Source organism: Carcharhinus amblyrhynchos, chromosome 13, assembly GCF_965287045.1.
Source record: "Carcharhinus amblyrhynchos chromosome 13, sCarAmb.v2.hapA, whole genome shotgun sequence".
Taxonomy (NCBI): Eukaryota; Metazoa; Chordata; class Chondrichthyes; order Carcharhiniformes; family Carcharhinidae; genus Carcharhinus; species Carcharhinus amblyrhynchos.
The window spans coordinates 28,621,470-28,644,897 of NC_137336.1; the positions used below are offsets into that span (position 1 = coordinate 28,621,470).

The window sequence follows — 23,428 nt, forward strand, 5'->3', positions numbered from 1 at the left end:
CTGTAGAGAGTAGTTCCACAGTTTTTGGTGGCAGGGAATTTCACACTCTGTCCACCCTTTTCTGCAAGCGCATTTTTTAAAATTCCTGTGAATTTTTTGCTTTGTGCCCTTTTGTTACCATTTACCCGACTGGTAGAAATAATGAGTGGTTAACACTGCTGCCTCACAGCGCCAGGGTCCCAGGTTCGATTTCCAGCTTGGGTCACTGTCTTTATAGAGTTTGCATGTTTTCCCCGTATCTCCATAGATTTCCTCCGGTGCTCCAGTTTCCTCCCATACTCCAAAGATGTGCGGGTTAGGTGGATTGGCCGTGCTAAATTGCCCCTTAGTGTCAGGGGGCCTAGCTAGGGTAAATGAATGGAGTTATGGGAATAGAGCCTTGGTGGGCTTGTGGTCAGTGCAGACTCAATGGGCTGAATGGCCTCCTTCTGCACTGTAGGATTCTATGAATCTGTGATCATTTGTTTATGTTATTGGAACCGTGATCCTGAAAACCTCTTATCGGGTCAGCTCTCCTGGAAAATTAAGTCATGGATGTTCAGTGTTGGGAATGATCGGCCCATCGTAGTTGTGGCAGCTCTTTGGGAGAGCTGGCCAATTAATCCCATTGCCCTGCTGTTTTCCCATAGCCCTGTAGTTTTTCTCCTCCTTCAGGTATTTATCCAGTTCCCTTTTTGAAAGCTACAACTGAATCTGCTTCGAACACCCTCCCAGGCAGATTGGAACAACTTGCTGGGTAAAAAATATATTTCCTCACATATGTTGCTTTTGCAGTCAGTTTAACTCTGTGCCCTGTGCTTACCAACTGGGAGAATTCTCCTTATTTGCTCAATTATCGCCTCTGTGGAGAACAACCCAGCCACTCTTGTTTCTCCACGTAATTCGAGTAAGTTTCTTTCTTCCTAACATGTCGTGGCTAGCATTGAACAGAATATTCTGGCCAGTGTTTTAGAAAGTTGACTTGTTAACAATAGCCGCGGCAGATGCAGGGACCTCGGGGGAGGGACCTCCTCCCTTTACAGGCAATGTATCTGAAGGTAATGTTCTGTGAGGTAAGGCAAAGGAGCATCACGATATTTCATTTGGAGTGGCACTCTCCTCAAAAGGCAGCTGGCAGCTGGTCGAGCTGTGTGACAAAGAGCTGGCAGAGCAGTTGCTCCAGTGAAGAGCGCCATAGCTGAGATGTTGAAGAAGTTTACCCATTGAAGATGTTTGTCTGTGCCCACCTTTTGCTTTCGCTAGTGACAAGCTTGGGGGCGCCATGGGCATGTAATCCCTCCACCTCCACCAGAACTAAGTTATAGATGGGAGGCCCATAGGCGACCTTCCCGCCCCACTGTCTGTTGAGGCCTCTGTGGCCAAGTAATGACCACTTAAGAGCCTCATCCTGCTGCTGTTGCTGGTATTAAACCAGTGACATTTGCGTTGTGCACAGCAGTTAAGACCGTGCAGCCAGCTTGTAATGAGGAGCACACAACATGTGTCTACATTATGATGTTTGACTACTTTGTCTCCAGTGGAGCCCTTAATAGAACATGTTGAGGCAGTTCCGAACAGCAAAGACATCTTTCAGGGTGACTGTACATTCCTTCCTGTTAACCACATAAATCAAATGAAAGGGAGCACGCCCAAACAGACACTACAGTAACAAGGATGGTACTTGCACTTGTCAGACTGTCTTTTGGACCCAGCCGAAGTTTCAAAGCTGCCGCCAGCCTAGGAATCACTGAGGTATCCAGCAGCCAGCCACTGCTTCTTCCCTACAAAGTTAACAATGAATAGCACTAAACTAGGCTATTGGGTATAAACTGCAAGCAGTCACAAAAAGGATGCGCTGGAGCAAGAGATGCTGAGTGCATACCAAGCTTTACTGTATTAAAAAAAGTATCTGGGATTGGATTTGGACCTTGTGCAGAGACAGGACGTTCACTCATTTCTGCAGCACGAGCCCAGTGTTGTCTGTCTGGAAAATATCAGGCCAAGTATACTCTAAACTTACTTAATCCTAAATTTTCTAAATCGTGCACACACCATTAGTGCATTAGAGAAAAATATCTCCCTTTTAATTTCTACTCAGTCTACACCATTTCTATTTGGTATCACCAAGTTCAGACCTGTCATTGTCATTTGCCATGCCCACCTCTTAGACTCTTCTGTCCAAATTAATGAAATTTGGATCCCTTCTATAATAATAATGGGTGGGATTTTCCAGCCCCGCTTGTCCCAAAAGTGGAAAATCCCACCCGATATCAGTGTTCCTTTGCGTAGACTGCCCACCCTGCCCGCAATGATTCCAGTGGTGAGAAGGGTGGGAGTATTCCTGCAAATGGATAGATAGTTGCAGATTTCTACTTGGATATCCATTCTACACACCAAATGCTTCATCATGATCATTTGTACCATAGAATAGCAATTATCTAAGGATGGGTTACACACCTTCACCTAATCTCAAATTATATTGCAAATCATGCAGTTTGAACTCGTGTGTTTTGTGGTCTTCATCCAAGATTTATTTTCTCTTCTGTTATTTTGTATGTTATTTGAATCTATTTCATACTCCTCTCCTTCTGAACTGGCCAAGTTGCTAATCATCCCAGGTCGAGGGTGGACAGCCTTCCCTCAGTACACATGACTGACAGATGAAATTATTTCATCAACTCTGGAGATTTGTGACTGAAACTGTCTGGGGATTAAACTCTTGGTACGAGCACTCTTGTACCTGAGGATAAGTAGTCAGAGCATTGTGAATCCAGAGGTATCAGTGACAGAAAGTCTTGGAGTGCCTCTTCAAAGATTGACACTTGTCTGACATTGTAGGAACGCCACATCTCAAACTGTTCAAACTCTATCCAGTCTAAAATCATAATTACTTAAATGTAGGAGGAAGGGTTTTGCTTTTATTCTCATTTTTGGCCCAAAGTTATTTTTTGCAATTTTTCCCCAATGTAATCTTATATTTTAATAATTATAATTGTTCACCAGTTGCAATAATTACATCAATGTTGCAATCATAGTACATAGTAGGAGCATATATATTTGTAAGCAACATAGGTCCATGTTTTAGAACATAAAAGTTGCAGACGCTAACGTACTCTGATTTAGGATTTGTCTATCAATGAGGTAATGTACTAAAAAGAATCCTTCTCCAAACATTATCCCCACAAATTTCCAATGGGGCAAACAAGTGAATAAGATATAATTATTAATGGAGTTAAGCCTCTGTGACTTTGAAGGCCTTATGTTATCATTTTGACATCTCCAGCATGCAGTATACAAGATGTAGTTTATCTGATGGAGGGTGCCATGAATTAAGCATTACTGCGTACGTTAGCTAGTGGATGATCCTGGCAACTAACTTTGGAGAGCTGTTGTAGTTTCATGATGCCCTGCCAAACTATCTTCCAATTACTATTTTAGTTGCACCAATTAACTTTGCGGCACATATGGGTAGCTTGATTCATGTGGTCATGGCTACATGTTAGAAGGTTAGCAGAATGGGCACTGCATGTGGGAAAATTTCTCCTGGTTCAGCCTAAGGGGAAGCATGATTTTCTCAGGAAGCATTTGAGAAGGCAGTGTGCTGGCAGTGGTTGAGTGACATGTTTAGTGGTCTTTTTGATGTCGTGAAATGCCTTCTGTAAATAGGGTTGCACGTCTTGTCATATCCAAACTTGATACACATTGCACCCTCTCCACTGCAACCTCTTGAACGCTGCTGTGAGTTCAGGGTTCCAGCTGTGTGGATGAATAAAGATGTGCCACGTTTATGGATTATGTTGCTCTTGTTTTAACTTATTTCAGTAATTTAATTCTCCCTCAATGTCCATGTATTCTTGGATAGAGTAGAACTCTCAAAGATACCAGTACCATTTTATGGACATTCAGATTTTAGCACTCTTTTTGTTTTCTGAAAGAGGATGGTCATCCTTAAGATGTTTTAAGCATTTGACTTTGTAGCTCTTCTATTAAGAATAAGTTTGCAGGCTACAATTTTACTCTAGCATTCTAAGGGGCTCATATTACCGCTCATTCTTGAGGATACTCTTGTACTGGCATTAAATCCATTGCCAGTTAAACAAACCAAAGAAGTGAAATCTCAGTTGTCAGCTTTGAAATTGCAAAATTCACAAACTTATTGATCCATTTTGAACTTTGGCTCTTTGAATCAGAATGGATAACAGTAGTGAATGTCGACTGCCATGACATTGGCATAATCACCTTGCATTCATACTGCATCTAGACACAGTAGTCAGTGTTATAAGGCACATCACAATGACAAAATGGACTCTGAGCACTGACGCTGAGGCCAAAAACTCACGTTTGGAAACCCAGGGAGAGAGGGAGCAAGGGGAAGAGTTTAGAGAAAAAGAGGTATTGGCAGTGGGTGGTGGAGTGGTTGAAAACTCTTCTCTAACTGTGAAGTAGAAAGAAGTGAATGGCCACGAGAATAGTATTAAACAAAGTCACAGTCTGAAAATAGATACATTGATATGCTGGGAATTTGTAGGTGAAGATTTTGTATTTACTATATTGGAAGTCAGTCACCACAGGAGCTTGAGGGAAAATGGGGCAGTGAATGATTAGGATGGGAAAGGGTGAAAGCAACAAACCTTCAGACAAATCAGAGTTTATATAGAACATGGGAAGTGGGTGAGAGACTTATTGGAGAAGGCAAGTCTGGAGGTCACTAAAGCTTGGTTATGAGTTTCATTATTGATGAGGTTGTGGTAAAGACAGAGACAGGAGATATTGTTGAACTGAAGATAACATTGGTTTGTAAAGAATATGGAGTTTGAAGCTTAGCCCATGGAGTCATGTTAGACAATGTTGGGTTTGGGTTGAGCTTTTCACCGGGGAAACAGTGTGAAGCTTTTGCCAGGCGACAAATGTGAAAGTCCCGTTTAATTTCAAGAATATTAAGTAAGGCAAAGTTCTGATTCATCCAGTACTTCATATCAGACAGGAGACCTGATAGCACACTGTTGTTCATGGAGTTGGCAGTCTGGTAGAGTGAGATACTAACACCAGAAACCTTTTACACAGCATGTGGTAAAGACTTGTAATTCCCTGTCAATGAACATGAAGGTGCAGCAGGAGGTCATTGATTTTAAAAGGACAATGGATAGGCACCTGAGGAAAATAAACTTGCATGGCTACGGATACAGAGCGAGGAAATGGGACTGACTGCATTGCTGTACAGAAAGACAGCATTGACCTGATGGATTGAATGGCCTGCAGTTTCTTAATGTTTCTGGACTCTTATGACTTGTTAGCATGCATGCAGAGTGTCATTGGGTAGTCTGACTGAGGAAGAGTGTGTAAACAAGGACTTCTGGTCATGACTGTGCAGGTGATTGAGAAGAAGCCCGTTTGCTGGCTAACCTCTGCCTATAACTCAATATGGCATCATTTTAGTTGTGTTGGCAGGAAGGTGATGGCGTACGGTGGTTAGTACTTTCGAGTGTTATGTGTAAATGCGCCAGAATGTACTGGGACCAGCACTGTATCCAGCCTGCCAATATAGAATATGATTGGGTATTCTCTTGAAAGAATCCTGATTTGTATAATTACAAAATGAACAAAAGAAGCAAGTACATCACCTCGTGGGAGCAAATAATGTGAATGTTGCGCAATTAAATGCACTGGGATGTTGATGGATAGCAGCATTATTATTGGCCTTGGGGTAATATTGGTTTGTCTGAAGTAGCGCTGTGCTGTTGTTCCCTTAAATGCAAAATTGTACATCAACAAACTGGTCCCAAATCACTTGTATGCCAGTTACAGCGGGCTGTTTTAAATGAGCAAAGTTCATTTTGGCCCTATGATGCACATAATTGCATGAAGGATAAAAGGAATGCCTGCTGCATTTGTAATGCTATTTCATTTTTGATTTCACTTTCTCCTTCTGCAGGGTTTTACCAGAATTTGAGAAATCGCTTCTGGCTCCAAGAGAACAAGTGTTGGAGACTCTGACTGGCTGCGAGTCTTCCGAGTCTGGCTACATGGACATGAAGTTACCTCCCAGGAGCGCATGTCGCTATGACCTTGACGAGGTGGACGTCTACTGGCTGGAACTGGTGAATGCGGAGTTTCAAGGAGCAGGTATTGTTTGGTCCTTTCCTCACCAGAGAGGACAGTAAGTCGGATATAAGTACTGTTTCTCTGCTGCTGAGGGATTTCCAAATTTTAATGCCAGCAGGTTGACACTCCACAAGTAGATCTTCTTCAGTTTCCTGGTTGATTTCGCAACCACCATTTTGCTGCTGAGATTCCCAAACCGTCAGCGTTGAGTGTTTGGGGATTCATTCTCTGCATACAGCTCTCTTGTTGAATGGGCTGGAAAGCTCAACTTTGCATTTAAGAGGAATTGGCTGCACGGTCTCGCTCGAAACTCCCACCCAAAGTCAGTGGAGATTTTCATTGTCGGACTCTCACCCGCTCCAATTCTGTGGCGGGCTGTGAGGTAGAGTTCGGGTATAGATCTCTCAAGTACATTGTGAGTACACATCATTTATAGGTGCGAGCAAAACCATCCCTGTCTGTCTTGAAAGTAGACAATTAGAATATTCTTTGAAAGGGAATTCTTGCTTAAAAAGGTGAGGTAGTGCCATAATTGAAAACAACATTGTTTTGCCAAACATGCCCAGGACTTTTGTTCTTACTGTTTTAATTGCGCATATACAATTAGTGACACACACAGCCTTAAACAGAGCAGTGATCGCCTTTGCTATTCTCACATACACACTAACATTGATACACCAGAGAGCACTCAGAAGAGTCGGTGCTGTCCGTACTTAATGTGTCCCATTATAATAATTTATCCTTTACTGGGATTATAGACAGCATAAAGACTAGTTCTATACCACTATGACACGCAATTTCAAGAAACCAGTGAAGCGTTAGTGTATTTGTAATGCTCACCCCAGCTTTTAGGATTAGGTACTTGGATGATGAATGAAATTCTGTGCGTTTTGGATCTTTTGAAATTTTGCTTTTGGGACTGGAAACCATTGATAAAATCTTACTTATTGTGGAATTTGGATTCTTTTCATTGCATTGGAGCACAGTCTAAGCGTCACATGCTCACCATGACAGAAATACCAGGTTTTAGTGAGATCTAATGTCTGCCATGATGATTCACAGCGTCCCCACTGTGCAGAGGAGGCCATTTGGCCCATTGAGTCTGCACCGACGACAATCCCACCCAGACGTGAACCACCCACCGCCCCCCTCAGATTTACCCCTGACACTAAAGGGCAATCCACCTAACCTGCACATCTTTGGAGTGTGCAAGGAAACCAGAGCACCCAGAGGAAACCCACGCAGTCACGGGCAGAATGTGCAACTTTCACACAGTCACCCGAGACCGGAATTGAATCCAGGTCCCTGCGGCTGTGAGGCGGCAGTGCTAACCACTGTGCTACCGTGCCGCCCCATGTTGGCACATAATGTCTGATGTTAAACTTTTGACGACTGGTACTTGCTTGATTTGTAACCCACACATTGCAGAGAATGATGAAGGGTCTGATTTCTCTGCAAGTCAGAGGTGCTGCTGGTGGCTCCAATGGGTCCAAAGCCCTCAGGATCTTCCATCCCCAGCAGACTGTAGTTTGAAATTAGGCAGTGTAATTTGAAGAAAAATAGCACTTGATTAGTTCCAAGGAAGTCATTTTGCACCATTATAGTAATAGTCCCTTTAAGTAAAACATCTTGCTCTAAACATTTTGCCACAGGTTTTCAAGGCCACTGTGAGTGTACATTGTGAATGAGAACAATGCAATGTTTGTCCAGCTCTATAAATACTATACAATGCGTTTCAAACAAAATCTGAAGTATCAGCTGCATGCAGGATACGTCCACGTACTTGAGAATGTTTACCTAACGGCAGTGTCTGTCTGTGTGACGGAGCTGGAGATGGCATGGATTTTCCTATCGTCAGCATTTTAACAGCTGCATTAACTCATGTAACTAGTAATGCAGTTTGGAAAATCTGTGCACTTCTGCACAGCCCTTTTATCGCTGAGACTTTGAGAGGGCAGTTAGAAAATCATGTGGGACTTTGGGCTTCACAAATACGCGGTATTGAGTACAAAAGGGGGGAAGTGATACTGAAATAAAGAAAATGCTGGAAATACTCAGCAGGTTAGACAGCATCTGTGGAGAGAAACAGAATTAACAGCTAGAATCTTATGTTTGCAGCAGATATTTCACAGATTTTGGGATCTTGCGACCCATGAGGGTGATGGAAGTGGAGCCAATGAATGATTTGAGAAGGAAATTGGAGGGGCAATGTGCAAACTCAACTCATTGATCCGAAGCCTCTCCCGGAGGCATTTCTGGCAGCTGCCTCCGTTCCTGTTGTTGCAGCCTGCAATGGACAGCTACCGGATCCTGATTGGCTATAAACGCTCTAGGTGGGAGTGGTCCCCCTTGATCCTTGATTTGGGCAGACTCAACGCTGGCCACTGAAGTGCCTGAGAGGCACTTGGATCTCCTCCAAAGTAGACAACATGAGGCTTTCATCACTTCTGCAGCCAACAGGCAAGACTCACCATTGCCTGCATTAAACATCACAAGTTAACTTTGTTCCTTTCTCCACCTGTCTGACCTGCTGAGTATTGTCACCATTTTTTTGTTAACATCTCAGATTTCCAAAATCCTCAGCAGTTTGCTTCTGGATAATGTTAAGTTGGGCAGTTTTCTTTTTGGGCGCCCAGTATATACCTATCCACAGTTTGGTGCTAATTGGCAAGATTGGAGTGCATTGGAAGGGTAAAGCAACTCGGATGAAAGTGCTTAACTTTGGAAGTGCTTAATGTTGATGTAGGGTGCAAGTAGTGGAAAAGGTTAATTCCTTAAAATTCATCATCTATATTGACAAAAAGATCACCAATACCATTTTGTTGGACTCCTTCTTTCACTGGGGTAGAATTTTAAGGATTTTAAGGGAGCGTAATACACTACCATCAACTGTTTGTTGGAAGCCTTGGACTTTATAATACCATATGATTGATGGTGGGCAGGACTTCCTTCTGTCCATGGATATAGTCTAGCCCAGCTCATCAACCTGGCAAGGCACAGCATTGCAGTGGCCAGAAGTGATAGTGCAACAGTCTGCCTGGAGCTAATTCTCAGGACCATTGGGTGGGAGGATGGTTGGGAAGGACTGTATCGCAGTGTTGGGGAGTAGGATGTAGGGGAATGGACCATCAGGCTGAGGATCCCAAACCCACCATACCTCCTAAGATGGAGAAAAGCTTTTTTTTTCCCCCTTTGTATACAACTGTACCTGCTAGCCTAGAAATTGAGACTGGGTGTGAAAAGGCCCTTAGTGGCCATTAAATGGCCTTGATAAAACCGTATGAGATAGGAGCAGAATTAGGCCATTTGGCTCCGCCATTCAATCATGGCTGATAACTTTCTCAACCTCATTCTCACACTTTTTCCCTGTAACCCTTGATTCCTTTACCAATCAAGAACTTATCTATCCCTGATTAAATACACTCAGTGATCTGGTCTCCACGGCCTTCTGTGGCAATGCATTCCATAGATTCACCACCGAAGAAGTTCCACCTCCTCTCAGTTCTAAAGTGTTGTCATTCTACTCTGAGACTGTGCTCTTGGGTTCTGGTCTCTCCTACTAATGAAAACATCTTCCCAACGTCCACTCTATTCAGGCCCTTCAGTATTCTGTAAGCTTCAGTGAGATAATAGAAACATGGGCGAATTTCCCACCTGAGGTACTGCCCAGCCATTCGTGAAATTGTGTCTGGGTTGGGGCGGGTGTGTTCACAGTGGGAGAATAGCATTCACGCGCTTTTATTCCCCTATCCCGGCCTCAGACCCTGCTCTGGGGAGAGTGGAAAATTCTGTCCCAAGTGCATTTACTGTATTAATATGAACAGGCTAGAGGAAAACATCCACTTGTGGCAGCGTGTTTAATATGGTTTTATTATATAACCTGTGATACTCCTCATTTCAATTACATCCTTTCCCTTCAACTATCACAAGTCAAGGGCAATTAGGGATTGGCATCAAATGGGTTCTGTGAAAGAACAAATAAAAGTGATCTGTAACCAGATGAATGACACCTGATATACCGTTCTCCTGACAGCGCAGGTTTTAATGCTGTGGGTTTTTCACAGTTCAATTGACATCGTACAAATGTTTCACCCTCCTTTTGTACTTCATTGAAATTCATTTACAAAACACTGCTTTTTTACGAGGCTGTTCTTTAAAAGTAAAGGCCAAAGCTTACCAGACACCCATCCAAGCATTAACGAGATAGTTGATGGCCGTATCCTGCTAATTAATAACTGCAACGTAATTGACCAGTTTGCACTTTGTTATGCTAATTATATATTACGCCGTGGAACTGCTGCAGCAAAGCAACAGCACAATCAGTTAATTGGTAATAGTTAAGGAATGGTGTATCTCAGTCGTTACAGTTCCAACTAAGTAATTACCCCTCTGATCAATTACCCTGTGGAAGGGAGAGTTCTGGAGCAGTGTTCCTTTCTGTCACTGTTTAGATTGTAAATACAATGTCATTCTCTTGCTTTGGAAGAGGAGGAGATGTCCCACAAGCTGAAAGCAGCATGAATTCTGTACCTGGCTTGGGATTTGGATGTGCGTAGGAGAACAAATTGGATCTGTCTGCATTTAAACTGCAGTCTCCCCTGAAATGTTCATATTCTGTTTTTGACTGACGTTTGCTACATGGTTTTGCATCGTGTACAAGAGGGAAAGATGGAGACAGGGAATGCAAGCCTTGAGTTTTGCAGGAAAATAATTAATATGATTGAGTCAGGACGGTTATCACTGCTGCCTGTCAGCGCCATGGACCTGGGATTGATTCCCAGCTTGAGTCACTGTTTGTGTGGAGTCTGCACGTTCTCTCTGTGTCTGTGTGGGTTTCTTCTGGGGGCTCCGGTTTCCTCCCGCAGTCCAAACATGTACGGGTTAGTTGGATTGGCCATGCTAAATTGCCTTGTGGTGTCGGGGGATTAGTTGGAATAACTGCATGGGGTTATGGGGATAGAGCCTGGGAGGGATTGTGGTTAGTGTAGGCTTGATGGGCCGAATGACCTCCTTCTGCACTGTAGAATCATAGAATCGTTCAACCCTGCACTGAACACAATACTCCTATATCATCCTAAATTAATAAATATCAGCTAAATGTGGTATTATTTGGTTGCAAGCAACAAAAGATATTTTTCAGAAACTCCCACTCGTAGCTGATGCTTCATTCAGGGAGTTGTCAAGTGCCAACAGCACAGAGAAGCCTGACTCTAGGTGTCCGCCATGACGGGTGATCTCCAGTCTGTATTCTTCCCTTGAGATTTGAGATGACGTTATTCTAATCTAATCATTTCCAGTTATGCCAATTTTCTACTTATCGAAAAACCTGAAGTTTCTTTTGGAAACTACAATTATATTGATTGCTGGAGGGACTGCTGGTTATGTATAGAAATGAAAATTCAACTTCTTCCCCATATGGACACTGGTTTCCCCAAAATTTCATTGGAGCCATTGAATAATGGTAAGTTTGCTGTGCCTACCACTATGTTTTACAACTAATGCCCTGATTAATGATAGACATTAAACTCTTGCCTGCATTATTTCTATGCAGTTGTTACCTGTGCTTAGAATAAATTGTATCAAGGAACTCGAAACTGGCTGCAGTTTGCACTTGGCTGCTGCTTGCCCTTAAGTGCAGGCAACAAGGCTGGGTTATTGTCATGACAAGGACATGCCAATGACTTTCATTGGGGTCAAGTCATTTCAGTCATGCTGTTGGGGCATCCAACCATTAATATCAGCCATGATTGAATGGTGGAACAGACTCGATGGGCCAGATGGCCTAATTCTGCTCCTGTATCTTATGGTCTTATAGGAAAAGTACTTAAGGTGATACAAGAAAAAGTTGAAGGCCTTTGACTTGCTAAAATGAACATTTTCAAAACAGAAAATTGCACCATCATAATCGATTTAAATGGCCATTTCCGTCCTTTCTGGTGATGGCAGGAGTGACTTATGAGGAGAGATTAACTAGGTTAGGATTGTTTTCACTGGAGTTCAGACGAATGAGGGGGCACCTCAGAGAGACTTATGACATTCTAACAGAACTAGACAGGGTGGATGCAGGGGGGGTATTCCCAGTGGTGGGGGAATCCAGAACCAGGGATCACAGTTTGCGGATTCAGGTTGGACCATTTAGTACAGAGGTGAGGGAGACATTTCTTCACCCAAAGAGTGGTGAGCCTGTGGAATTCATTATGACAGGAAGTGGTTGATACCAAAGCAATGAATGCATTCAAGAGGCGGCTGGATATAGCACTTAGAACGAATGGGATCAAAGGTTATGAAGTAAAACCAAGAATGGGCTATTGAGTTGGATGATCAACCATGATCGTAATGAATGGAGAAGCAGGCACGAAGGGCCAAGTGGCCTCCTCCTGCTCCTATCTTCTATGTTTCTATGTAAGTACAGGCATTTCTGAGTAGTCAGTGTTACAATGCTGAAATTATATTTATATTATATATGCTATATTTCAGTCAGTTGTATACCATTGAGAGACAGAACCTGCCATTTCCAGTGGAAAGTTGATGTCTAAAATTGGGTGGTGGTCTTTCAGAATGGTCACTTTGATTTGATTTATTATTGTCACATGTTTTAGTATATAGTGAAAGGTATTGTTTCTTACATGCTGTACCGAGGAAGCACATTGTACATGGAGAAGGAAACAAGAGGGCGCAGTATTATAGTGTTACAGTCAGAGCTAGGATGTAGAGAAAGATCAACTTAATATAAGGTAGATCCATTCAAAAGTCTGATGGCAGCAGGGAGAAAGCTGTTCTTGAATTGGCTGGTATATGACCTTAGACTTTCGTATCTTTTTCCTGACGGAAGAAGGTAGGAGAGAGAATGTCCGGGGTGGGCGAGATCTTTAATTATGCTGGCTGCTTGTCTGAGTCACAGGAAGTGTCGACAGAGTCAATAGATGGGAGGCTGATTTGCGTGATGAACTGGGCTTCATTCATGACCCTTTGTAGTTTCTTGGTCAGAGCAGGAGCCATACCAAGCTGTGATACAACCAGAAAGAATACTTCAAAAGTGCTCCTACTCCATTCTGTTGAAAAAGCAGTAGAGGAAAGGTCAAGTATGTGAGGCACGATGTCAAAAGGTGGAATTAGAGCAGTTATAGCCAAGGATGAGTATTAGTGCAGTCTTATTGTTCCATGTGTTTGAGTATGAATATTATAAACCGTAGTTTTACATTTCTACACACATTTGATTTAATACTTCACAGCTTTCTGTGATTAAACCATGCTGCAAATTCCCCACCGTAATAAATGTGTTGATGTTTGTGATAGGAAGGCAGGGCACCCAATTCAATCGCGTGTCTTATCAGACATCCTTTGCAAACCACTCCAAGCAATTGCAGCAGAATCAGAGTTATGAGCCGTGTATTGAGTACAATAAACATTACGCATTGAATTTCAATAAATTATAATGTTTGGCTATTGTGCCAGAATTGCTACTGGGCTGAATTAATGGGCTGTGCTTGATGGACTGAACAACCTTTCTTTCTGAAAGAAAATATAGTTTCCCTGTTTTGTTGCCTGGCGGCGACGACTCAGTAAGGGAACCAATTCAGCAGGTGCTGACAAGCTTCCAAATCCTGCCCGAAGAACCATTCCACATTTGGGCTCCAGCGCGGAGTGTGAGCAAGATCCCAAGGATGGTAGAAATGGGCATTACAGCTGAGGCCAATCCTGTTCTCATGCCGGATGTCCGCACCTGATTCTCTAGCATGGGTCACTTGATCAAGGGTTGAGGCAATGTTCTTCCCTCCGGAGACCAACCCCAACCTCACATTGCTACCCTGAAATCAGATAGCTCAGCTCAATATGATGTTCTATGTTTGTTGACCAAACCCATTTTTACCCAGTTTTCTTGTGGCTTATCATTTGTCCATAAAATTCTGTTTTTCCAAAAAAAAAATTCACTTCCAAGTTGGAATGTGTTTGGCCCCTGATCCCAACGTCTGTGAAGCAGTAAGTTGAATTAGGACAAATTTTAGAAAGACAAGGAGCCAGCACAGGTGGAGAGGGAAATCAGACCACAGGATGGTAGAAAAAGAATGACACTTAAATAAAAATAAAGATGATAGTGAGACCTCAGCTCTAATTAACAAGAAAAAAAGCTGCTGATAGATTTAGGATAAGACCAGGTCTAAGTGTTGTCAGACTTCTTACTGTATTTACCCTAGTCCAACGCCAGCATCTCCACATTAGATTTAGGATAAGCCAGCATCAACTGCACTAACAACTTGCATTTATATAGAGCCTTCAGTGTGATAAAATAAATGCACCAGGTGCTTCATAGGAAGTTTATCAAAGAAAATCTGACATCTAGCTACATAAGGAGATATTAAGACGGGTGACCTCAGCAAAAAAATGTAGAGAACAAAAGCCCTGGAAGTTTTAGGGAGGGAATTCCAGAGCTTAAGGCTAACATCAGGATGGTGAAATTGAGTTGAAGGGGCATTGATTTCTCTCTCATAGGGCTGGAGGAGAATACTGCAATAGGAACAGGCAAGGTCCTGGAGGATTTTGAAAACAAGAATGAGAAATTATAATTGAGGCAGTGCTTAATTGGGAGCCACTGGAAGTCGATGATTACAAGCATGGGACAATGGGACTTGGTGCAAGTTGGGATGTGGGCAGCAATGTTTTGGATGAGTTTACCGTTATGGAAGGTGAAAGATGGGAGGCCGGCAAGCTGTGTTTTGCAATAACAAAGGCATGAATAAGGTGTCAGTAGGAGACAAGCTGAGGTAAGGTTGGAGTTGGGTGACATTGTGGAGGTGTCCTAGGTGATGTTGCTAAACAAGTCAGATCCCAGTGTGGAACCCAGAATGATAAATCCTGACTTCTTTGTTCAGATATGTGGAAGGCAGCTAGTGAACAAAAATCATGGAAGTCTGCTGATGAACTTCTATCAAAAGAATACAATGTATAACACAAGTTACAAAATTTACCTAATGATCTCAGTAAATACTAAGTGAACTGAGGTTAGACACCCCACACGCTGAAACCAATTGGCAGATGCCACCCAAAATAACTTCTAGCAATTTTTATCAATCCTTCCCCCTTCTCCCCAGATACTTGTCTGAGAGCCAATTGGTCTCTGTCTACCACACAAAGGTTTCCAATCTCCATTTTGGAAGAACATGCCTTGGAATCTTCTCCAAAACAATACTTCCTCTTGGATGTCTTCACTAAAGATCCACCTCCAGAGTTTCAGCCTCTCCTTTCGATGATAATTTTTCAATTTCAGTCCTTTTTGTTTACAGTTTGTAATTTCTAATTTTGCAGGCACTTCAGCTGTTTCTGTACTGTCCATTACTGAGGTTGATAGAACAATAATGTTACATGAACCAGTTCTCTGCTCAACTGTACCACAATTAGGGAAGGAGTTTTAATTCACAGGAGCGGCTTCAGAACTGTGACATTTTGTGTCATACATCTTCATTCTCTCCAATTTGTTTTGAAGTTCCAGAATCTCATTGCTCTTTTCAAGATAAAGTTTAAGTTTTGGTTTCTAATTCTGCATTCAACAAATTATTCTTATCTCCCAGCGATTCTTTTTCTTGTTTGCGACATTTCCCCGACGCTTGAAGTTAATCCAAGTTTTAACTGAAGATTGACCTTTTGTCAGGTTTGCTTCCACAAGTTTATTATTTAGACATTTCAGGTTCTCAGTCAAGTATTCCATCTTCCGTGAGTGATTCTCGATCATTCTCACCAATTCATCTTTTTCATTCACAAACTCCTCTTTCATACCAGAAAGCTGGTTTTCTACATCAAGCAGGTTTTCCTTCAATTTCTTGTTATCTGAAATAAGTGTCCCAATTTTTGAATACCGTAACTTCCGGTCGTTTAAAATCATCATGATCAGCTGCTTACTACAATACAGTCATCACCACATTCTTGTCTCTACTATCCAGTCATTACCCAGAATAAAATCTACCCCTTCAATAGGTGATTCCGGAATAATGCCCACCTTAAAAATTGTGCTGATGAAGTTTCTGCTCGAATTGACTTTACACAAAGAAACAGATTCATAAATGCCATTAATACCCTTTTATTAATACTGCTTCCTTCATAAAAACTGTTCACAACACAATTTGTATTATCAGCCACCATCTGTAACTGATCTGCTCCAGTGTTTCTCAAAACTTTATTTACTTATTTTGTTGGAGTAAGGGAACATTTCTCCATTCAAAACAAAACATCCAAAACGTCTAATAACCTGACTTCTTTCACCAGTAATTAAAGATTTCTCTAGATAATCTTGAACCATATCCTCCCGCCTTTTTGTAGGTTCTGTACTAGATTTCACCTGTACCAATACTACAGTTATAACAACCATTTCCTTTTCTAAATCTGTACATATCTGTAAAGGTGTAGTTGGGATGAAGGGAGCCATGTATTACATACAGTTCATCTTTTCTTCTTTAATGAATGTTTTATTCTCTTGTTAAAAGTTCCAGCAGCAGATTCCTGCGACTTTGTTCGGTAGCTGCCTTCCACATACCTAAGTAGAAAATAAAAGTTAGGATCTATCAAACTGACTTCCACCCTGGGGATCTGATTTGTCCAACAGTTGGGTTTTGTAACAGTTGAAGTAGGCAGCCTTAGTGATAGCATGGAAATGTGTTCAGAAACTGATCTCGGCGTCAAATATGGTACAGAGAGGTTAGAAACCATTTAATTAGAGAAAACAAAATAGTTTCAGCATCTGTACTGGTTCTACCAAGAGCTGGTTCCAATTTCTTGCCTCTTCCCTGTAGCCTTACATTTTTTTCATGTACTTATCCAATTCCCAAGACAGGAGAGGGACTGTAGCAACCCATCTTATTTTTAGACTGAGGTTGGACTTCTGCAAAGAACGGATTGTCAATTTCATGGATAGTGATCAAAAAATGGAGGAATTCTTGAATAAATATTTTGCATTGGTCTTATTACAGAGAAGAATGTGAATTATTAAGTCGTTGAGAGTGAAATGAGCGAAGTGGTGGACAAAAAGAACTTATTAGGAAAGGCAGTTGAGCCAAAGTATGTAAAAAGCTCCTGGCCCTGACCAGATGCATCCAAAGATCCTGAGATGAGGGAGAAAAGTGGAAAACCCTAGAAACTAAGGGAGAAATTTGAACCTGATTGGCTTCAGGGACACTGACGCAATCAGATTGGCCGCCTGTTTAACATCCTGTTTCCACTGAAGAGTAAAACAAAAGGCTTGAACATACCACTTAAACGTCCATTGTTGGGTCAGCGAAGACACAACTCTACATCTGGGAGTATGCCTGGACACGGAATCTTCGATGATTCTGGCCGTTCACTAGACTTTTAGCCTGTCTAGCTGTTATTTAGCCGGTCAGATGTCCTGGCCTCTTGGGGAACTGGACCCACTGATTTCCTTCAGATAATACAGGATTGGTATGGAACATAGTACCAGAAGTAGGCCATTCAGCCCCCCGAGGCAGTTTTACCATTTACTTGATCTTGGCTGATGTGTATCTCAGTTCTATTTACCTGCCTTTGGTCCATATTTTTAAGTACTTTGTGTAACAGAAAGACTCAAAAATGTAAGTTAACCATTTTGTGGAACGTTTTCCAGATTTTCATTGACCATTATGTGGAAGAAGTGCCTCCTGATTTTATTGCTAAATGGCCTAACTCTAGTCTTGGGACTCTGCCCCTTTTGCTCCGGATATCCCACTGGAAGAAATGGTTCCTCCTTATCTAGCCGGTTGAATCCCTCTGGGTTTTAAAATATTAGATACCTGCTGAGGTCCATTTGATGATAACAAGATGAAAAATTCTATTTGTTTTCCCAGGAATGCTCGAAGTTGATGAGCTGATGATGGAGAGGATCATTGAGGAGCTGGAAAGTCAGTGCCAGGAGAACATGAACCTGGCCATCGAGACGGAAGAGGGCCTTGGCATTGAATATGATGAGGATGTGGTGTGTGATGTGTGCCGCTCCCCAGAGGGAGAGGACGGTAATGAGATGGTTTTCTGTGATAAATGCAACATCTGCGTTCACCAGGTAAACAATCATTCTTTGTTCGTGGCCTCGGTAATCCATGAATGCTTATGTTTTTATTTATTCGATTGTGGGACATGGGCGTTACTGGCTGACCAACATTTATTACCCATCCCTAGTTGTCCTTGGAGGGCAGTTGAGAGTCAACCGTCTTGCTGTGAATCTGAAGTCACATGTAGGCCAGACTGGGTAAGGATGGCAGGTTTCCTTCCCTAAAGGACATTAGTGAACCCGTTGGTTCTTTAGGACAATCAGCTATGGTTTCGTTGCCGTCAATAGATTATTAATTCCAGATTCTCTTTAATATTGAATTCAAATTCCACCGTCTGCTGTGGTGGGATTCGAACCCAGGTCCCCAGAACATGAGCGGAGTTTCTGGATTAATAGTCTGGCGATAATACCACTAGGTCGTCACCTCCCCAGTGTATGAAATTCATTTTACTGTGATTGAAGCCCTGGGTGCAACAGCAGCAGATATGGGAAAAGAACACTGTTCTCAAATTGGGGCAGAATTTATGAACCTTTAGTTCGTATCCAACCCATGTTTTATCTGACATGAGAAAGCATGATGATGCATGATACACAGTCAGGATGATAGCCCAGAAAGCTAGTCAGCCCATCAGGCCTGTCCTTTCAACTTGCTATATCTATGGACTTCACCATACCTGTTTGATCTCCTGGTAAACACCATTAGTAAACGTTCTATAGCGTTTCTTCCTGCATCAAACAATATGTTTAAATATCTGGCTGACCTTAAATCCTACATTCTACGTCTTTGGTGTCAAGCTTTGTGGGTTTTATGCTCCACAGTTCCTTGAGTTTAGAATCATTGGCTGCTGTGGTAAATGAACCTTCAATCTCCTTTCAGCCAGGTTACAGTTTTACCTGCCTGATTTTCTGGGAAAAGGTGATAAGACCCAGGATTCAAACAAGGAAATCTTACCGCTGCACTGGGTCTTACAGGAAATGTATCATGTGCCATCAACATGATATTTAATTTTGCTAAATAGATGAAAATGAACTCTAGCTCTGTGTATCTCAGGCTAATTAGACAAATTTACCTACAAGTGCTTGAATAGTAAATACGTGTACCCAAAGTGTAGTTACAGTAATTACAAATCACTTATTTCCTCAAAGCTCCCAAACAGCAGGCACTTCGCTATACCAGCACTCACCTTGAAACTAACCTACGGCACAGTTTCTTCCCATTACCACAAGCCTTCCCAGAGTCTAAACTCAGTTCAGATTGCTATCTAGTTTCAATAGAACCCAGATTAAATTCCAGATTTATCTGATGATCTGCTGGAACAAAAAGATTTTAAAACTCTCTTTCTCATAACTACATCAGTCAGCTGTTCACCAGACTCGAAATGCTGTTTGCCTAACAAATACAGCTAGTAAATAAATCTATACTGCAAACAGTGCCACAAGACTCGATCCTTTCATCTCTTTCAAATATGTTGAATGAGCAGGTGACACAGGCATTACCGCCTCACAGCTCCAGGGACCCGGGTTCGATTCCCGGTGTGAGAACGGGCAGAGTCTACATGTTCTCTCCGTGTCTGTGTGGGTTTCCTCTGGGTGCCCCAGTTTCCTTACACAGTCTGAAAGATGTGCTGGTTAGGTGCACTGGCCCAAATACACATTGGGTACACATATTTACTATTACATAAGAACATAAGAAATAGGAGCAGGAGTAGGCCATCTAGCCCTTCGAGCCTGCCCCGCCATTCAATAAGATCATGGCTGATCTGTCGCTGCTCAGTTCCACTTTCCCGCCCTCTCCCCATAACCCTTAATCCCCTCTCTTATCAAAAACCCATCAACCCGCGTCTTAAAAATATTTAGCGAGGCAGCCTCCACCACTTCAACGGGCAGAGAATTCCAGAGATTCACCACCCTTTGAGTGAAGAAGTTCCTCCTCAACTCCGTTCTAAACCACCCCCCTTTTATCTTGAGGCTGTGCCCCCTAGTCCTACTGTCTTTTTTGAGCGGGAAGAGTCTCTCCAAGTACTTGTAGGTAAATTTGTCTACTTAGCCCGAGATACACGCAGCTAGAGTTCATGTTCATCTATTTAGCAAAATTAAATATCATATTGGTGGCACATGATACATTTCCTGTAAGACCCAGTGCAGTGGTAAGATTTCCTTGTTTGAATCCTGGGTCTTATCTGTGAAAATTCTCCATCAGTGTACCCAAACAGGTGCCGGAGTTTGGCAACTAGGAGATTTTCACAGTGACTTCATTGCAGTGTTAATATAAGCCTACTCGTGACACTAATAAATAAACCAAACAGATCCCTGACCGTGCAAAGTAGCAGCATTAGATTTCTGCATGACACCCGGTCTGGGATGTGTATTTTCTTCAGTTTTCAGCAGCCTCCGTCCATTTGTTTGGAACTCCCTCCTTAACACACTCCGCCCTTCAATCTCTATCTCTCCACCCTTAAGAACCTCTTCTAACCCCCATCACTTTCACCAAGATCTTAAATTTTAATTTAATCTAATCTGATAAAAAGATATTGGCCACTCCTTACTAATCTCTCCCTTTGTCGCTGACTTTATATTAAAGGTGTCGTATGAATGTAAATTGCTTTTAGATGGAATTAATATTAATGATTAATGATAGTAACATGCTATAATCAGCAAGAAAGAACTCAGTAAATGATCCACCAAGCATGCGATTGGTAATGTTTGGCATTTTTCAATTAACCTCTGCTGTGCGCTGGAAGTCATGACGTGGCGGCGCCGGCTTTGGACTGGGGTAAACCCAGTAAGAAGTCTCACAACACCAGGTTAAAGTCCAACAAGTTTATTACCTGACGAAGGGGCAGCGCTCCGAAAGCTAGCGTCTTGTGCTACCAAATAAACCGGTTGAACTTTAGCCTGGTGCTGTGAGACTCCTTACTGTCTTTGCCCTGGAAGCTCAGGCATTACTAGGTTTCAGGCACATGTACTTTCCGGATTTAGGCTTTGCTATTGTGCATATGTTTTAACTTTAAACCCTGTGATTTAATCCTATAAACTGTGATTACCAACTGCCTGCACACACAGATTGTGGTTTTTGTAAATCTCTCCAACATCAGAGCCAGAATGTACCGGCACGCGTTTGGTAATTCTTAAAGTAGTTGTCTGCTTCTTGCCATGTCAGCCAGCCATCTTGAATTTCCACGGAGCTTCTTCAGATTATTTGGACAGAAGGTCAGAGCTCCAGAGAGATGGTGGCGGCCATTTTAAAATTAGAACAGAAATATTTAGACATGATAAACAATTGTCTTAACTGTAACTGTTGTCCATTTCCAGTAAAGAATCATTTTTAACTGAGAGCCGTAACATTATGAAAAGAAAATTCCTGTTAGTTTTACAAGTGTCATTTAAATATTGATTCCAACGTTGGCTAAGATGGCTAATTCTTTAGAACTTCAGTTGAATGCTGACTTGATGATGACAGATGACAGTTTGGCTCACAGCCTTCCCATAGATAAGAGTTTATTCGCTTGTGTCCTCGTAGGAGACGTTTGACCGTTTGCTGTTTTTAAATCACAACAGGCTTGTTACGGAATTCTGAAGGTGCCCCTTGGCAGCTGGTTGTGTCGGACGTGTGCCCTGGGTGTTCAGCCAAAGTGTTTGTTGTGTCCTAAGAGAGGAGGTGCGCTGAAGCCAACACGCAGTGGTACCAAGTGGGTCCATGTTAGCTGTGCCTTATGGATACCTGAAGTAAGTCACCTATCTGTACAGAGATTCATAGAATCAAACAGTGCAGAAGAAGCCCTTCGGCCCATCGAATCTGCACTGACATGCAAGAAGTATCTAGTCTTCCATGTAATCTCATCTATCGGCTTTTGGTCCATACTCCTAAATGTTATGATGTGCCAAGTGCTCATCCAGGTACTTTTTAAAGGACATCAGGCAACCTGCCTCTACCATCCTCCCAGGCAGTGCATTCCGGACCGTTATCATCCTGGATAAAAACGTTTTTCCTCACATCCTCTCCAAACCACCTGCTGCTTAACTTGAACCTAAGTCCCCTTGTGACTGACCCTTCAGCTAAGGGGAACAGCTGCTCCTTAGCACTCTGTCCATGCCCCTCATACACCTCGGTCAGGTTGCACCTCCCCTCCCTCCTCAGTTTTCTCTGCTCCAACGAAAACAACCCAATCTCTCTTCATAAATTAAATGGTCCATCCCAGGCCGCGTCCTGGTGATTCTCCTCTGCACCCCCTCCAATGCAATCTCAAGATTAACAACAAGGTCTCACCAAACTGCTGTCATCTCATTTTGAGAGAAGTGGGTGCCCACTACTTTTCCTGTTGACCAAGGAAAATAAATTCAAGAGTTAAATATTTTCTTGGTACAAAGCTAGTTGGATTATTTGACTTCGTTGTGAATGATGTGTTTATACTACAATTGGCTAGAATCAAAATTTAGAGGTTAGCAAACTTAAATAAAAGAAAGCATTTGTAACCTGGGGATTTTTTTTAACAAGACTTTGTTATTTGGATGATAACCCCTCTCACAAGAATTAAATAATATACTGGGTTCAATGTAGCTCTCACACCTCTGGGATCTCATCAAATCTTTTCTCTCAGTTGGCTGCAAGTGTTTTGTTTGAAATGAATGTGGACAGTCTCAGTCCTCTTTCCCCATGAGAACGGGGTGACAGAATTGTCCTTAATTTGGTGCCAAGCCAACAATCTAATTTGCAGCCCTTAAAAATGGCTAGTGTCGGGAAATAGATGATTACATTGGTGCATTATGGCATACTCTTCTAAGGTTAATTGTTAGGAGAGAGTAGAGGAAACCTTTCTCCGTCTTGTCAGCACATTATCACTGGGCACCTGCAATTATTACGGATTATTTTTATTTGCAGTAGCTTTCCTTGCCTCGATAAACATGGAAGTGAATGGAAAAAGAAAAGGACAAAGTTAATATACAACTCTGATCTTGCATTGAAACACAAGGGGCTCTTACTCATTTTGTTTAAAATAGGCAACACCAGGAAGAAGTCTAACATCTTTACATTCTGTTGGTGCAATTTCCCTATCTGTGAGGAAGGACAATCACATATTCACACACATGCAATAGACAGTGCTTTTCCACAAAGCATTACTCCACATTTGTTTAAACTTCCTTGCTTTCATAAACTTTCATAAATGTTCTGCTGATTCTAACTGCAACATAATTGTTTTATGATTGAATGATCAGGAGGACAGTTGGCTCTTGTACACTGGCTAGAAAGATGACCCAAATGAGCTGGGTGAACTTGTGACTTTTCCTACTATGCGGCTGTTGCATCTCGGTAATGGGAAA

The 23,428-nt window shown here is 42.2% G+C and overlaps 1 protein-coding gene across 6 annotated transcripts in view; it reads left to right on the forward strand.

The window, feature by feature from the left end:
• Positions 1–23,428, forward strand: part of jade2 (jade family PHD finger 2) — a 162,202-nt gene that overhangs the window by 76,838 nt on the left and 61,936 nt on the right. For all 6 annotated transcript variants that reach the window (XM_080201440.1, XM_080201435.1, XM_080201441.1 and 3 more), the window contains 3 exons: positions 5,912–6,102; positions 17,910–18,121; positions 21,668–21,835. In XM_080201440.1, the coding sequence (XP_080057566.1) occupies positions 5,912–6,102; positions 17,910–18,121; positions 21,668–21,835 (571 nt within the window). The remainder of the gene's footprint in view (positions 1–5,911; positions 6,103–17,909; positions 18,122–21,667; positions 21,836–23,428) is intronic.